The sequence below is a fragment of the Bubalus kerabau genome, chromosome 7, assembly GCF_029407905.1.
Source record: "Bubalus kerabau isolate K-KA32 ecotype Philippines breed swamp buffalo chromosome 7, PCC_UOA_SB_1v2, whole genome shotgun sequence".
NCBI lineage: Eukaryota > Metazoa > Chordata > Mammalia > Artiodactyla > Bovidae > Bubalus > Bubalus kerabau.
Window position 1 is genome coordinate 29652117 of NC_073630.1, and position 16761 is coordinate 29668877.

Here is a 16761-nt window from a genome sequence, read left to right on the forward strand (position 1 = left end):
CTCAGCCAACAAAGGTCCATCTAGTCAAAGCTATGGTTTTTCCAGTAGTCATGTATGGATGTGAGAGTTGGACTGTGAAGAAAGCTGAGCGCTGAAGAATTGATGCTTTTGAACTGTGGTGTTGGAGAAGACTCTTGAGAGTCCCTTGGACTGCAAGCCTGTCAATCCTAAAGGAAATCAGTACTGACTATTCATTCTTTCCCTGGAGAAAGAAATGGCAATCCACTCCAGCATTCTTGCCTGGAGAATCCCAGGGACAGAGCAGCCTGGTAGGTTCCCAGTCCATGGGATCACAAGAGTCAGACATGACTTTGTGACTAAAACACCACCACCAGCATTCATTGAAAGGACTGATGCTGAAGCTCAAATAATTTGGCCACCTGACGCAAAGAACTAACTCATTGGGAAAGACCCTGATGCTGGGAAAGATTAAGACAGGAGGAGAAGAGGACTACAGAGGATGAGATGGTTGCATGGCCTCACTGACTCAATAGACATGAGTTTGAGGAAGCTCTGGGAGTTGGTGATTGACTGGGAAACCTGGTGTACTGCAGTCCATGGGGTTGCAAAGAGTTGGACATGACTGAGGGACTGAACTGAACTGAGGAAGAGCCACCCCAATTCCAGAACTTCCTGTTCGAACAGATAAGGCCTCCATGAAGGAAAGTTACATGGCTCAAAATAGCCTTGAGTTAAAACTACCCTCCAGGTCCTCCCCATCATTCTATGCAAAACAAAGAACTCTCTCACCCAAAGAAAAAAATGGACATTAAGGTTGATTACGCCCAGGTCCTAGCTGGTCCAGCCTCTGGCCCATCTCCAGAATTTCTTGCGCCAGCCGTTTAAGAGATAACTACTCCAGACAACCTTGGAGAAGAACAGGCCCCCTTAAGACAGTAAGTTTCCACATACATGCCTATATATACTCTACTCTTTTCTTGGGTTAGTGCAGCAGCTCACTAATCTGACTGCTGCCCCTTCTTGCCTCATTAAAGGCGATCTGTTCCTGTAAAGTGCCGGTCTTTTTCTTTTTCCAAACCTTGCCTTCTCTAACTCCCTTACCTACACTCAGTAGTAACCACATTGTGGGTCCCTGATTTTACCTTTCTTATTTCCTTAAAGATGTATTTTTAAAAAGCATTCCCCGATACACCAGCATACAACTCTCTCTCAGTATGTAAAGACCCTTTTCAGCCATTTTCCTTAGAGCCCAAGGTGCTCTTCAGTTTTTTTGGACGTCCTGAGCCCCTTTGACAACATAATGAAAGCAAAGGACTCTCTTCTTGGAAAAATAAAAAGAGGCACTTAATGTAAACATTTTTTTTTCTTCCTCCTCATCTTTAAGGCCCAGCTCAAACTTTACAACCCATATGAAGCCTCAAGAAACTTTTTGCACATAATCCTAAAGTGAGCCACCATCTATTGAGTACTCTCTATAAGAAACTCTACTGAGTGCTTTAACTTCATAATGACTCTGATCACGAACATAATTCTTCAGGGCAGTTACTATCTTCCTTTTGGAGATTAAAGGACTCACCCAACATAACACAACTAATAATCAGCAGATATTGGATTAGAATCCTAATTTGTAAAATTTGTGCTTTGAATGAATGACAAGAAAAAAGGAACAGTTAAGGATACTAACTTCTCAAAGGTGACCTAGTGCCAAGTGTCAGAACTGGGATTTAAACTGAGGCCTAACCCCAAAATTGATGCTCTGTAAGTCCAATGTGCTCTAGCGCCCATGAGAATGGAAAAAAGTAGATCTTGTCCCACCTCTAGTAAAGTAATGCTTAAAATTCTCCAAGCCAGGCTTCAACAATACGTGAACTGTGAATTTCCAGATGTTCAAGCTGGCTTTAGAAAAGGCAGAGGAGCCAGAGATCAAATTGCCAACATCTGCTGGATCATCGAAAAAGCAATAGAGTTCTAGAAAAACATCTATTTCTGCTTTATTGACTATACCAAAGACTTTGACTGTGTGGATCACAACAAACTGTGGAAAATTCTGAAAGAGATGGGAATACCAGACCACCTGACCTGCCTCTTGAGAAACCTGTATGCAGGTCAGGAAGCAACAATTAGAACTGGACATGGAACAACAGACTGGTTTCAAATAGGAGGAGTACATCAAGGCTGTATATTGTCACCCTACTTATTTAACTTCTATGCAGAGTACATCATGAGAAACGCCGGGCTGGAAGAAGCACAAGCTGGAATCAACATGGCTGGGAGAAATATCAATAACCTCAGATATGCAGATGACACCACCCTTATGGCAGAAAGTGAAGAAGAACTAAAGAGCCTTTTGATGAAAGTGAAAGAGAGTGAAAAAGTTGGCTTGAATCTCAACATTCAGAAAACTAAGATCATGGCATCTGGTCCCATCACTTCATGGCAAATAGACAGGGAAACAGTGGAAACAGTGTCAGACTTTATTTTCGGGGGCTCCAAAATCACTGCAGATGGTGACTGCAGGCATGAAATTAAAAGTCGCTTGCTCCTTGGAAGAAAAGCTATGACCAACCTAGACAGTATATTAAAAAGCTGAGACATTACTTTGCCAACAAAGGTCCATCTAGTCAAGGCTATAGTTTTTCCAGTAGTCACGTATGGATGTGAGAGTTGGACTATAAAGAAAGATGATCACCAAAGAATCGATGCTTTTGAACTGTGGTGTTGGAGAAGACTCTTGAGAGTTCCTTGGACTGCAAGGAGACCCAACCAGTCCATCCTAAAGGAGATCAGTCCTGGGGTTCATTGGAAGGACTGATGTTGAAGCTGAAACTCCAATACTTTGGCCACCTGATGCGAAGAACAGAACTCATTTGAAAAGACCCTGATGCTGGGAAAGATTGAAGGCAGGAGGAGACAGGGACAATAGAGGATGAGATGGTTGGATGGCATCACCGACTCAATGGACATGGGTTTGGGTGGACTCCGGGAGTTGGTGATGGACAGGGAGGCCTGGCGTGCTGCGGTTCATGGGGTCGCAAAGAGTCGGACACGACTGAGCGACTAAACTGAACTGTCCCACCTCTGCCTTTTGCAGCTAGCTCCTTTGTCATTTGTTTCTACAGCGATCCCCAAATGACCTCTGTGTGTCGCTGTTGAGGAAGGCGGTAGGCTGAAACACAACCCGGCCCACGGAGGGGAGGCGCGTCGCTTGACGCAAACGTGGCGGTGTTCCGAATCCCCGCGACCGAGGGCCGCTACAAGACTTCCGTACAACATGGCGGCGTCCTTGTCACCACGCCTCTTCCAATGACTTATTTCCTGTCATGCGCGGTCATATTTGACCCTTCACCCCGCAAGGACTTCCTTTTTCCTCTTCCGGGCACGGTATCTAAAGGTATGGTTGCCTGTTTCTTCGCTTTATCGCTACTGCATTTACAATCGGCCGCCATCCGGGGAGTTGCAGGGGCCAGGATCTCTGAGGCATAGTTTGTTTACTTAGCATCGGTGTAAGGGCTTCGGAGGAAGGTTGGTGGTGAGCTGTTCCTCGGATTTTAGCTTTAGACATCCTTCGATCCAGACCTTCGCTTTGGATCAGTGAGTGGCCGGAGCTCAGCACCCCTGGCTTTGCCGCCTTCGCAGTCCAGCGTTCGGAAACAAATGAGTTGTTGAGTTGTGTTTCGGTTTCTTGAAACTGCGAAATCGCGGAACATTTTCATATGTTAAGGTCACGTTTTAACGCCGTGCCTGTAACTGCTCTGTTAGGGCCGACGAGCGGCATGCAGGGTCATTTCAAAATGCTTTCTATTAGCAGAGAAAATTAAAGTGTTTTAATTTGGAGTTTTCTGTCTTGGTTTTGGAGAGGCAAACGGCCGGTTCCGTGTCGGCTGACAGTTCCAGTGTAATGTGTGTTTTATTAATATGTTGTTTTGGGTAGTTATCTGGGAAATGAGAAGTATAGCTGTCCATCGGTGTTCTGAGGGATTATTCCAGGAACCCGGAGGATTCCAAAATCGCTGCTACTCGAGTCCTTCATATAAAATCCTCCTGTATACTTTAAATCATCTCTAGATTGCTTATAAAACATAGTACAATGTAGACGGTTATGTAAATAGTTATAAGCACACAGCAGATTCAACGTTTGCTCTTTGGAACTTAATGAAATGTTTTTTTCTCTTGAATATTTTGGCTCTGCAGTTGTTGAATCTGTGGATACAGAATTTGCGCCTACACAGGGCCAGCCAGATTTAAAACATGGAATCCTTCTCATAAGATACCTTAGTGCAAGGATATCCTGTGTAAAAATATACATGGCTAATGTGTAAACCCTGTGATTCCATTTTTATTTCTTAACTAGGCATTCAGGATGGTGCAGCGTCTGACCTACCGGCGTAGGCTGTCCTACAATACAGCCTCTAACAAAACCAGGCTGTAAGTATTTCCAAAATTTAATACTGGTATTGTCATTTATTCTGCGGAATGCTGAGCTGTTGTCTACTCTCTCACTTCCTAGGTCCCGAACCCCTGGTAATAGAATTGTTTACCTTTATACCAAGAAGGTTGGGAAAGCACCAAAATCTGCATGTGGTGTGTGCCCAGGCCGACTGAGAGGCGTAAGTGAACCTTTTACTATGAGTAGCAAGGGTTGAACGTCTGAAGGTTAATTCCTCCATAAGGGAGTGAGGGAAGGAGAGGTCACCGGTAGGAGGGTGGGGAATTACTAAGGGTTTATGATCCAAATATGAAGAACATAGGCTTTCTTTTAAAGCCTGTAAGACAAATAGAGTGAAATGCTGTTCGGGTAGATCGTTAATGTTTACACTTGACACATCAGATATCAAGGAAAATTTCTGTTAACGCTTCACAAAATAATCTCAACATTTTCTTTATGCAGGTTCGTGCTGTGAGGCCAAAAGTTCTCATGAGGTTGTCTAAAACGAAGAAACACGTCAGCCGAGCCTATGGTGGTTCCATGTGTGCTAAATGTGTCCGCGACAGGTAAGTAGCTGAAACCAGAGGGGCTGTCTTAAACAAGTGTGTGTGTTTGTGTGGCACTGCATGCTAATCATTAGAATAGTGAAAAAATAACAAAAGTTGCATATTCTAGAATCCTTCCTTGATTGAAGATAATTGGTGCTGTACAAATTTAAAAGTTATATTAATTATATAGTCCCAATTAATTTAGGTATGATGTTTGGACATCTTTAAGCTATGTAGAAATTAAAAAGCTGAGTCTGGTAAGGTTTGGTTGATGATGGGGAGTGGAAAGTCTTAAAGATTGTAGAAACGAAACAGCTGGGTATGGTTCTAATGTGGTTGGAGCAGAGCATTGTGGGAGATGTTAGGAAAGGTAGAAATGCCACAAGTCAGGAAGGGCCCTATGGGACAGGTTTTTGGCTTGATTCTTACAAATGTGGGGATTGGTGAGGTTTGAACAGGGCTGGGAAAACTTTGGGGTCCTGGAGACTGAATGTGCCCCAGTGTGGACAGTAAAGGCATTCAACAAAGGATGCGTGCTTGGAACGGTTTCTCTACTTTGTTAAGGCTAAGGAAATGGCACCTGCATGCACCCGAAGGCTGGACTGAGGGTAAAGGGGGTTATGGGGAGATTGTTGGCTCTTGTGGATATGCACAAGGATTGGTAGTGGCATGTGTGTGTGCTCAGTTGCGTCTGACTATTTGCAACCCTGTAGACTGTAGCCCATCAGGCTCCTCTTTGCATGGAATTTTCCGGACAAGAATACTGGAGTGGGTTGCCGTTGCTTTCTCCAGGTAGTGGCATAGGTAGGAGTAGGGTGTATAAGGATAATACTTGCTCGGCAGTTTTATGATAAACACTGTTAGGGGACTTGGTCCAGTGGGTAAGACTCAGAGCTCCCAATGCAGGGGCCCCAGATTCCATCCCTGGTTGGGGAGCTGAGATCCTGCTTGCCGAGCTGTGTGGCCTTTCCTGTTTTAAAAAGAAAAGCTGTCAAAAGCCCATCAGGGAGGTATCAATTTATTTATTTACTTATATTTTGTGGAAAACCCAAGGCTTGTTGCTTAAAGTTTCATAGCTGGTAAGAGGATTCATCCCAGGTTTTATTGAGGCTCTTGCTATTAATTAACCCCACTGGCTACATTAAATTGTGTCAAAAGACTTAAGTGGAAAGATTTGAGAGTTGTTGGTCTTTATAAGATAAATTGGTTCAGAGACATGGTTTGCTTCTAGTTTATTCAACTTGTTCTGTGAAATAATCTGGCTCAGTCCCTGTACCAAATCTAACCTCACTTTGCCTTTCAGGAGTTAATTTGTAAGGGGAGGTTAGGTATGTTACATCCATACAAATACAAGCAAAATATATATAACTTATACAGAAAAACTTAACTATGGTTGAAGTTTGGAGAAGAAATGACATTAAAGTAGCTGAGAATCTGGGGGTAGTATTTGAGGTGGAACCTGAATGATGGGTAAATTTCCACAAGAGGTGAGGAGGGCATTGCCAACAGAGATTGAGCATGGTTCAATCTGACACATTGAGATTCCAGAGGGAATGAGAAATGAAACTGGAAAGGTACATTGGATGAATGGGTTGTGAATTTCAAGGTACAGGAGCTTATTACCAGTCTCTTTGGTTCTCAGGCTCTGCTGAATGTAACCCCATGAGCATATTTATTAAAAATGAAGCCCTAGCTTCTGGAGGTTTGGGTGTAGATCTGTAGCATAGCTTAAAGCATAGCGTTTGCTGTGACACTGAGGGAGTCTGTTTTGCTCTGAGTAAGAAGGATATCAACTATTTCTGTAGTGTGATTTCATCTGGGACATCTGAAGGAGTCAGAAACCCCAGGGTTTTGAGGGTAGCCAGGGGTACCAGTGGGGCGCATGGAGGGGTGGGTTTCTGTGGGAGTTAAATGAGTGCTTTATCTGTGGAAGTAGCTTTAACAAATGGTAATAAGGACTTGGCTATTTTGGCACCCCACTCTAGTACTCTTGCCTGGAAAATCCCGTGGATAGCGGAGCCTGGTAGGCTGCAGTCCATGGGGTTGCTAAGAGTTGGACACCACTGAGCGACTTCACTTTCACTTTTCACTTTGATACATTGGAGAAGGAAGTGGCAACCCACTCCAGTGTTCTTGCCTGGAAACTCGCAGGGACCGGGGAGCCTGGTGGGCTGCCATCTATGGGGTCGCACAAAGTCGGACATGACTGAAGCGACTTAGCAGCAATAATAGTGATAAATAAAATGCTTTCCTCTCTCAACCCAGACCCTTGGCAGTGAAAGCTCCGAGTCCTAACCACTGGAACACCAGGAGATGCCCGTGTTTCCTCTCTAAATGGAAGGTCTAAGACATGTTGACGAATGTAGTAGTTTCATTAGTCTTGAATCCCAGTGATGAAATGAGGTTGAATAAAAGCTGTCATAAGTGACAGAGTCTCCTGTGGGATGAATTTATAGTTTATCATGGCTCAGAAGGGGTGCTGCTGGCATAAAATTGAATTAACCTGTTTTAAGTTCCAGTGTAGGAAGGACACGTTAGGCTGAAAAGGTCTGTCCATAAAATCTCAGCTTTTAAAGTTTTAAATCTACCTGTGTAGGTTTCCTTTACCCTTCTGAGCATCTTAGCTGATACGCTCAACTCAGTTCTTTCTCTCTCTCTCTTTTTTTTTTTTCTTTCCCCATTTATGGAAGTTAAATTAATTTAGTGTTAAAAGATTGTGATTTTTAAAATTTATTTTTAATCGAAGGATAATTGCTTTACAATGTTGTGTTGGTTTCTGCCATACAACCATGTGAATCAGCCATGAGTATACGTACATCGCCTCCCTCTTGAACCCCCCACGCTATGCAGTTTTTTATGAAACTTTTAAACTGATATTTTCTTTTCTAGGATCAAGCGCGCTTTCCTTATTGAAGAGCAGAAGATCGTTGTGAAAGTATTGAAAGCACAAGCACAGAGTCAGAAAGCTAAATAAAAAATGAACCGTTTTTGAGTAATAAATCAAAACGCCTCGTTCTGTTCACTTCTGTTGTGGTTTGTTAGTGTACAGGTTTGGTTTCTGTGGTAACTGGAGATTCCCCACACATACACTACAGTTTTTAGTTGATCACTTTTTCTGAAAATAATTGGAGGTCAGTGATTGCTGGAATTTTAGACAACATTAAAATACGGACTGTAACGTATTTTCTCCTAGAGGCTATGTTATATTGTTCCTGTTAATAAACACTGTGAGTGTTAGTCACCCAGTTGTGTTGGACTCTTGGTGACCCCATGGACTGTAGCCCACAAGGCTCTGGAACTCTCCAGGCAAGAATACTGGAGTGGGTAGCCATTCCCATCTCCAGGGCTGGAACCCAGGTCTCTTGCATTAATTGCGGGTTCTTTAACTCTCTAAAGATTTTAATAATAGCTCATTCTTGTAGTATTTAGACTATCAGTCTATTTCACTGGTAACTCAGCTGGTAGAGTCTACCTGCAATGCAGGAGGCCCAGGTTCAATTCCTGGGTCAGGAAGATCCCATGGAGAAGGGAATGGCAACCAAAGCCAGTATTCTTAACTGTCCACAGGGTTGCAGGGTCTGACATGACATGACTGAGCAGCTAACACTTTTAAGACTATCAAGTATTCTTGAAAGTGGTCTACATAAGCTCTTCTGATTTGTCTTCCAAGATCAAGTTCTTATAAGGTCATTTCTTAGGACATGTCAAGCTTATTTCCCATTTCAAGGGAGTAGAAAGCAAGTGCTATTTTCACAAGCCGAGAATCTAGAAGCTGGAAAAGTATCTGAATTCTGTAAAATTTGACCTTTTTCCATTTAGGTGTTTACTGTTACTAGCCTTATGAGACTCAAGTGTCATAAAGAGTGTTTTCTCTTGATTAAAATCAAGACCATGCCCTTTAACATTTTTGCAGAAGAGGCAAGGCAAAACTAAGGGGCCAGGTGGCACTTGAACTCAGGGCCATTATAAATTTATTAATGATACTTAATGACATGTCCACAGCACTTAACATCTTAATTTAGTGTGGGACCCAACTATCATGTGATGGTTTCTGGCTTGAGTGAGGTAAATTGAGCTGTAGGTTATATATATTACCCAGAGCCGCTTGTGTTGCTAGAATACTTGGAAGTGGTGTGGTGTGATCAGTGATGGAGGTACCCCCAATAAACACTAGCATAAGGAACGATAGCTGAAGCCCTTTATTGTCAAAGTTCAGTGTTGGGACAATTCATCAGCCTTCCCTAAACACCCGCCAATCCCAAGAATTGTTAAACAACCAGGATAATAAAATTATGTTTAATCACTGAAATTTTTATTGGGGATATAATTGAAAAACACTGGATTCTGAGGTAGGTTAAACCCTTCTCTGCCCTAGGCTGATGCGTACTGCATGGACATGGTGATCCTGTAGTATTGTGTTTGATAAAAATTTAATTAAAAGATGGTGCTTTTAAAATAAATTCAATTACTTGATTGGCTTATAGAGTAAATAGGTGTTAAAAGTCTTGAGTAGCTCAGCACGAGTTCTTGTCTCTCGGGACTCTTCCCTCCCTACGAAAGACAGTTCCACTGAAGAACTTGACAGAACACAGAAGAAATAAGGACTAGTAAGTTTCTGCAAAATAAACGGATTAACTTGGAAATTTGAGAAAGTCAAAGCATTGAAGTTTCATACTTGAGATGGCTTTTTTGTTGTTCAGTGGCTCAGTTGTGTCCAACTCTGCGATCCATGGACTACAGGATGCCAGGCTTCCCCATCCATTTCCTGGAGCTTGCTCAAACTCATGTCCATTGAGTCGGTGATGCCATCAAACCATCTCATCCTATGTTGTCCCCTTCTGCCTTCAATCTTTCCCAGTGTCAGGGTCTTTTCCAATGAGTTGCCTCTTCGCATCAGGTGCCAAAGTATTGGAGCTTCAGCTTCAGCATCAGTCCTTCCGGTGAATATTCAGGGTTGATTTCCTTTAAGATTGACTGCTCTGATCTTGCTGTCCAAGGGTCTATTCCAGCACCACAGTTCATAGGCATCAGTTCTTCAGCACACAGCCTTTTTTATCCTCCAGCTCTCATATCTGTTCGTGACTACTGGGAAAACCGTAGCTTTGACTATATGGACCTTTGTAGGCAAAGTAATACCTGCTTTTTAATACGCTATCTAAATTTGTCATAGCTTTTCTTCCAAGGAGCAGTTGTCTCTTAATTTCATGACTGCAGTCACCGTTCACAGTGATTTTGGAGCCCAGGAAAATAAAGTCTTTCACTGTTTCCATTGTTCCACATCTAACTTGTCATGAAGTGATGAGACCAAATGCCATGATATTTGTTTTTTGAATTGAGTTTTAAGCCAGCTTTTTCATGCTCCTCTTTCACCTTCATCAAGAAGCTCTTTAATTACGCTTCGCTTTAAGGGTGTTCAGATGGTTCAACCGAAATGTCCACTAGTCTTAAAAAAACAACTTGATAGATAATTTGGAAAGTATGGAAAAACAGAATGAAATCACCTTCAGTTTCAGTATCAGTTCAGTCACTCCGTTGTGTCTGACATTTTGCAACCCCATGGACCTCAGCGCGCCAGGCTTCCCTGTCTAGCACCAACTGCTGGAGCTTGCTCAAACTCATGTCCATCGAGTTGGTGATGGCCATCCAACCATCTCATCCTGTCCTCTTGCCTTCAATCTTTCCCAGCATCAGGGTCTTTTCCCAGGGTCAGTTTCAGTATACAGGTGATCATTTTTAACAGTTTGATATCTCTCCTCCCATTTTGTTTTCTAGTTACTATTTTTTAAATATAGGGTTTGTGTGTGTGTGTGTGTGTGTGTGTGTGTGTGTGTGTGTGTGTGTTTGGCAGTACTGTGCAGCTTATGGGATTTTAGTTCCCCAATCAGGGATCCAACTGGAGACCAAGTAGTGACAGTGCCAAGTCTAACCACTGGACTGCCAGGGAATTCCCAAGTTACGTATCTTAAAAGTTGTGGGACTTCCCTGGTGGTCCAGTGATTAGGAATCCACCTTCCAGTGCAGGCGATGCAGGTTCAATCTCTGGTCTGGGAACCAAGTTCCCACGTGCTGAGGGGCAACTAGAGAGCCCTCTGCAACTAAGGGCAGCCCACGTGCTTGTGACTGATAGCCGGCTCGCTGGCAATGAAGACCCAGTGCTGCCAAAAAAAAAAAAAAAAAAAAATTATAAGCACTATATGTGTAAATATTCAACCCTTCCCCCCCCCCACCCTCTTAACCCCTGTGACCATATTTCTTTCAAAATAATTATTTTAGTGACTATATATGCCATCAAATCTATGTAGCATAATTTCAATAGTTTCTTTCATTTGAACATTTGGGCTACTGCCAATTTTTCTCTGTTTTAACATTTGTGCACATTTTTATACAGCTTTCTATTTCATTTATGCCAATCTTTTTTTTTTTTTTAATTCATAAACTTGTACTGGAGTACAGTACTTCACTATTCAACTTTAATTATTAGGGTTACAGTGATGTTTCCTAAGATTCCTAGCTCAAGCTGCCATAACAAATTACCATACATGGGTGACTTAAACATCAGACATTGATTTCTCACATTTCTGGAGACGGAAATCCAAACTGAAGGTGCTGGCAGATTGCTCTTGGTGAGGACCCCAGCTGTTCCCAGTAGGCCAAGGGCTGTTATCTTGTGTCTTCACATGATGGACAGGGGAGAGGGAAGAAAGCTCCCTTCTGCCTTTTCTTGTGTGCGTGCTCAGCTGTGTCCCATTCTTCGGGACACTATGGATGGTAGCCCGCCAGGCTCCTCTGTCCAGGAGACTCTCCAGCCAAGAATACTGGAGTGGGTTGCTGTTTCCTTTTCCAGGGGATCTTCCCGACCCAGGGATTGAACCTGCGTCTCCTGAATCTCCTGCATTGGCAGGTGGAGTCTTTGGCACTGAGCCACCTGGGAAGCCCTTACAAACCTGGGGGAAGCACAAACACGCAGTCTCCAAGACGGGATGTGAAATGTGCCTGATTGGTGACCATTTCTTCACCTGTCTTAGCCACTACATTTTTAACCACAGACTGCACTTCATGCTCCCTTCGCTAAGGCAGGTTCTCTTCACCTCATCCTCTTGCACTCTCTGGTCCAGTTCCCTCCTCTCACACCAGCACTCGCAGGACTGCAGAGTTCATCTTGTGATGTGTAGACACAGAAGAGCGAAGACTGGTGTGAACATAGTATCAACTCCGTCCAAATGATCAAAATGGATTCTGCACTGTTTTGGGTTTTGATTTTGTAAAGAAAACGAAGCCTTTATTAAATCCAGTTCTGTGTGTGTGACTTAAAGTACTCTTGACAGGTTCCTAAAAAGACATGTGAATGTAGTCAGTGGTTTCTTTTTAAAGTCTAGTATTTCTCCTTCCATTGAACTGCTTATAAATATTAGAAGGATTGGGATGGGGGTGGGAAGTTCTTTCACCCTTAAAAGCAGAAAGTCTCCATATGTTTAAATAAATAAATCAAGTTTATTTTCAGCAGTGTCAATGGCATACCTACAGTTTTTACACTAATGATTTGTAACTTGGGCTCCCAGAATTTTAATAGTCAGGGCTCCAACAAAGGTTCATCTAGTCAAGGCTATGGTTTTTCCTGTGGTCATGTATGGATGTGAGAGTTGGACTGTGAAGAAGGCTGAGTGCCGAAGAATTGATGCTTTTGAACTGTGGTGTTGGAGAAGACTCTTGAGAGTCCCTTGGACTGCAAGGAGATCCAACCAGTCCATCCTGAAGGAGATCAGCCCTGGGTGTTCTTTGGAAGAAATGATACTAAAGCTGAAACTCCAGTACTTTGGCCACCTCATGTGAAGAGTTGACTCATGGGAAAAGACTGATGCTGGGAGGGATTGGGGGCAGGAGGAGAAGGGGACGACAGAGGATGAGATGGCTGGATGGCATCATTGACTCAATGGACGTGAGCCTCAGTGAACTCCGGGAGTTGGTGTTGGACAGGGAGGCCTGGTGTGCTGCGATTCATGGGGTCGCAAAGAGTTGGACACGACTGAGTGACCTGATCTGATCTGATCTGATGTCTAGCTTTAACTGTTAACTATCTTATCACAGCAATTAAAATCATATACAGTCCCTGCAGAGTAAGACTGTGAAGCAGAGTTGAACATTACGATTTTTTCTCGGAGTTAGATTACTTATTGCCAGTAAGAGTCCTATAGTTATACGATGTTACCAATAGAACCACTGGAGTGTGGATCCAGCTTATTCCAGCTGTGTGAATCGGTTGTGTGCATCTCTTTCCAGCTCTGTGTTCAGTGATGTCAGTTTTGTGCCTTGAAATTGGTAGGGAAGGAGTATTTACACCTGGGAAATCAGCAGGTGCCACAAAATTCTTTTTCTCCTTCCAAGGAGCTTGATGGTTATATTACCAGCAAGTCACTGGATATTATTCAAATTACAGTCTATTATCACAAGTTAGGTATGATTTTGTTGGTACCAGGAGCTCTCTATAAAATCTGGTACATGTTTGATTATTATTTTCCCTTAAATTTTTTTGTAGTAAATTGAATCTATGAATATTCTGAAATTTGATTTTATAAATGACAATGAGTCTTTTATTGAATCCAGTTCTGTGAATATGGAGAAATACAGAATTTAGAATCTTGAAATGTTGAAAGTTTCATCTCTTTTAACAATGATTAACACTTTATTTAAAACCAAGAGTAGAAAAGTTAAGACTCCATGAGTTTCCTTTTTAAAGGATGATATCCACAATAATTCTGGATCAAAAGATACTTTCTGGTTCCCAAAATATTAGCTAGTCAGTAATTTTGAGTAAGTCTTAAATGTTTCTGGTTAATTTGAAGGATTATGTAAATATTTTGCCACATATTTACATTATTTTATAACTTGTTTCAGATTTCATTCATTCATTCAACAAATATTTATGAGAAACTCAATTACGTTCCAGGAACAATGTTGCTGGGTAAACATTAATACAATTGTCAACAAAGCAAACTCTTCCCCTGCTCTCATGGTTGCATGGGGGACTTGGTTAAATGAGGATACAAATATGTTTGTAATTGCACACAATAGAATAAAACCAAAAAGAAGTACACAGCACTGTGAAACCATGTAAGAAAGGAACCTCATTGGGAGTGAAGCCAGGCTTTTCAGAGGAAGTCACATTTAAGCTCAGAACAAGGATGTTAGCTGAGTGACAAGAAGGGAAAACATTCCAGATGTAAGAACCAACATGTCCAAATGCCCTAAGTCAAGAAACAATTTGTATAAAAAAGCATAAAAACAATACATGCAATGCAATTCATTCTCAATATTTAGAGCTCAGTAAATCTAATGTGTGTGAGCAAATTGTTAATCACTGAGAAGGAGCATCCGTGTTAGCACATAGCTTTAAGTCCACCTGTGTCCAGTCAAAAGATCTGTGACATTTTTTCCTTCCTAAGTGAGACCAGTGAAGGAAAAGCTTTCCTTAACTGTTTATTTCAGTTAGGAGAAAAGACACTCCTGTGCATCAGAGGATACTTAAATTATGCTATCCCCTAGATAATTTAGGCATCAACCTACTATTAAGGAGAAAAAGCATCAAAATTATTGACTCAATTCCCCTGATATTCACTCAGCTTTTATATTCCTTGGCCTGTGCAAATAGCCTCAGGGCTATGCCCTCTTTCTCTCTCTTTGGTTGGAAGTAGGTTTACAGCTTAACATGCCTATCGAACAAATGGTCTTAAAGAAAATCCAAATGTTTATTACATTTTACAGTAAGTTCTATAAAGACTTTGTAAACCATATCGTCTCTGTTGCAGCTGCTCAGCTTTACCAATAGTGTGTGGAAGCAGCCGTAGTCAGTACTGAAATGAATGGTCATGGCTGTGTTCCAGTAGAGTTTTATTTACAAAACTGATGTTGGGTCACAGGTGGCCTGCAAGTTGTAGATTGTGGGCCTTCCCTGCTCTAGATGAGCCCTGCTTCCAGCTACAGCTGCCAGCTGACCAACTACATGAGAAACCTCAAGCAAAAACCAGCAGAAAATTGCCTGGTTGTATCTAATCAACCCAAAGGACAGTGAGAAAAAAATAAAACAATTGTTCTATCACAATAAATTTTAAGGTGGTTGGTTATACAGCAATATACCACTGAAACAGTTCAATGGTCTTTAAATATTTTTTTTGCTTGTATATTCCTTAAAGAATTTTGAAAAGCTATACAGACCCTCGCACGATTTTAGATTATCATCCAAAATTTTTCATCATAAATTTAAAATCATTTCAAAGGATATCATTTCCAACATAGTAAAGGTATGAATATTTCTTTTCAAAATTATTCTATCACTTTTTAAATATATCAGATGGAAGTTACACAGCAGCCTTTTTTTTTTTTAAAGGAATAAGCTCTTTTAACAATTGGAAGTTTTAGAGTCTTCCTTCTTTTTGACTTGTATTACCATTCCATTTCCTCTATGGAATTTTAAACCATGTTTTCATGTTGGAAGTCTTTTCCTGATTAGTAATTCCACAATTCTGTCTCTAAGAAAGAAAAAGCAAACGAGAGAGGTGTGGAATCTTAACACCCATTTGTCCTCTGGATAAAGCAAATGCATCACTGCTTTTTCAACCCTGTTCTCTTTACTTTGCTTTCAAGGGACTCTCTGTCAAGAATGATTCATTTGACAATTTGGGGAGATAAAAGAGGTGATGATGTTAAATTAAAATGACCATCACCCCCCTACCCGACCCTGTTCTACTGGGTTGGCCAAAAATTTCATTCAGGTTTTTCTGTAACACCTCATGAAAAAATACAAAGAAACTTTTTGGCCAACCTAGTGTCTGAATTCAGGTCATCCCAATGTGGGCCAGGATATCCTGCTCCAGTATCAAACATCTCCCTTGTGCATAAGTCAGGGCAAGATACAAAGCCCTATGACCCCTGTGCTTCAGGCACTGGATGCGGCTCGAGGGTGAATGTGATAACATGGTGCCTTCCAGGAGCTTGTAGTTTAGCTTTTTAACTTATGATTCTTGGGTAATTAGTTTAAATCAGTGGTTCAAACTGGAATGACACCTATGAGGCATTTTGTCGGGGGATTGACACATTCTGTAATGTACAGGACAGTCCTGCTCAACAAACCATCCTGACTCCTACGTGACTCTCCAGTACCCAATCAGATTTTTGTGTAGGTGAGAAACCTGCTTACTATTATCTTAACCTTGGTAAACACCATTTGAATATAAACAAAATTTTTTTGCATCGTTTTAATGCTAAAATTTCTGGGAATGCACTATGTCAAACCAGGGAGATTATATTTTTCTTCCAAACATTATCTGGAGAAATTTAACATTTTGGAAAAAAGAAATAGCAGTGAATAAAGTTTTAAACTTTTGCAAAGGAATCTAAGATTCACAATTTTTAGACAAAATTGTAAACGTATGGGTGAATGTATTGGTTTATATTTTTTCTTAAATCTTCGATTCTGGATATTGTTTTCACAATATCTGATTAACAATAAGTTAATTTGTGGCTTAATGTATAAATTGATCATGTTCTGAAAAGAGCACCATGATTTCTAAGTGCTTTGCTTTCTGAGCAAGTTAGAGAATTACTCTGGGAATTAATAAGAGACTCCAAAGTGTTTTCAGTACACTGGTGTTTAGAGAGTTCTCTTTGATGGCATGAAGAACTGACATCAATTCATTCAACAAATATTAACTCTGCACTGGTTGTGTGCAGGCACTAAGCCAGTGCTTACCCTGGAAAGAGTTTCTGGAGTCTCTCATTTGTTTCCCTTACCCCTCTTTCCACGCATGCAGGTGTGTGGCTTGGAGTATTTGA

General features: G+C 41.5%; 1 protein-coding gene across 3 annotated transcripts; it reads left to right on the plus strand.

The window, feature by feature from the left end:
* Positions 1-3204: 3204 nt before the first annotated feature.
* RPL34 (ribosomal protein L34) lies at positions 3205-7941 on the plus strand. Of its 3 annotated transcripts, none has more exons than XM_055587928.1 (5): positions 3205-3352; positions 4313-4386; positions 4469-4568; positions 4850-4953; positions 7825-7941. In XM_055587928.1, the coding sequence occupies exons 2-5, from the start codon at positions 4322-4324 to the stop codon at positions 7907-7909; spliced, it is 354 nt and encodes a 117-aa protein (XP_055443903.1). In that variant the 5' UTR covers positions 3205-3352; positions 4313-4321; the 3' UTR covers positions 7910-7941. The 3 variants fall into 3 exon arrangements, with proteins under 3 accessions (XP_055443903.1, XP_055443904.1, XP_055443906.1); XM_055587929.1 differs by having other exon boundaries at positions 3345-3483; XM_055587931.1 differs by lacking the exon at positions 3205-3352 and adding an exon at positions 3437-3552.
* Positions 7942-16761: the final 8820 nt, after the last annotated feature.

Bases quoted from the DNA above. Each gene is read 5' to 3' on its own strand.
- RPL34 (XM_055587928.1), top strand. From the start codon at position 4,322: ATGGTGCAGCGTCTGACCTACCGGCGTAGGCTGTCCTACAATACAGCC. The intron at 4,569-4,849 runs GTAAGTGAACCT...TTCTTTATGCAG, and splicing joins GCCCAGGCCGACTGAGAGGC to GTTCGTGCTGTGAGGCCAAA. The intron at 4,954-7,824 runs GTAAGTAGCTGA...TTTCTTTTCTAG, and splicing joins GCTAAATGTGTCCGCGACAG to GATCAAGCGCGCTTTCCTTA.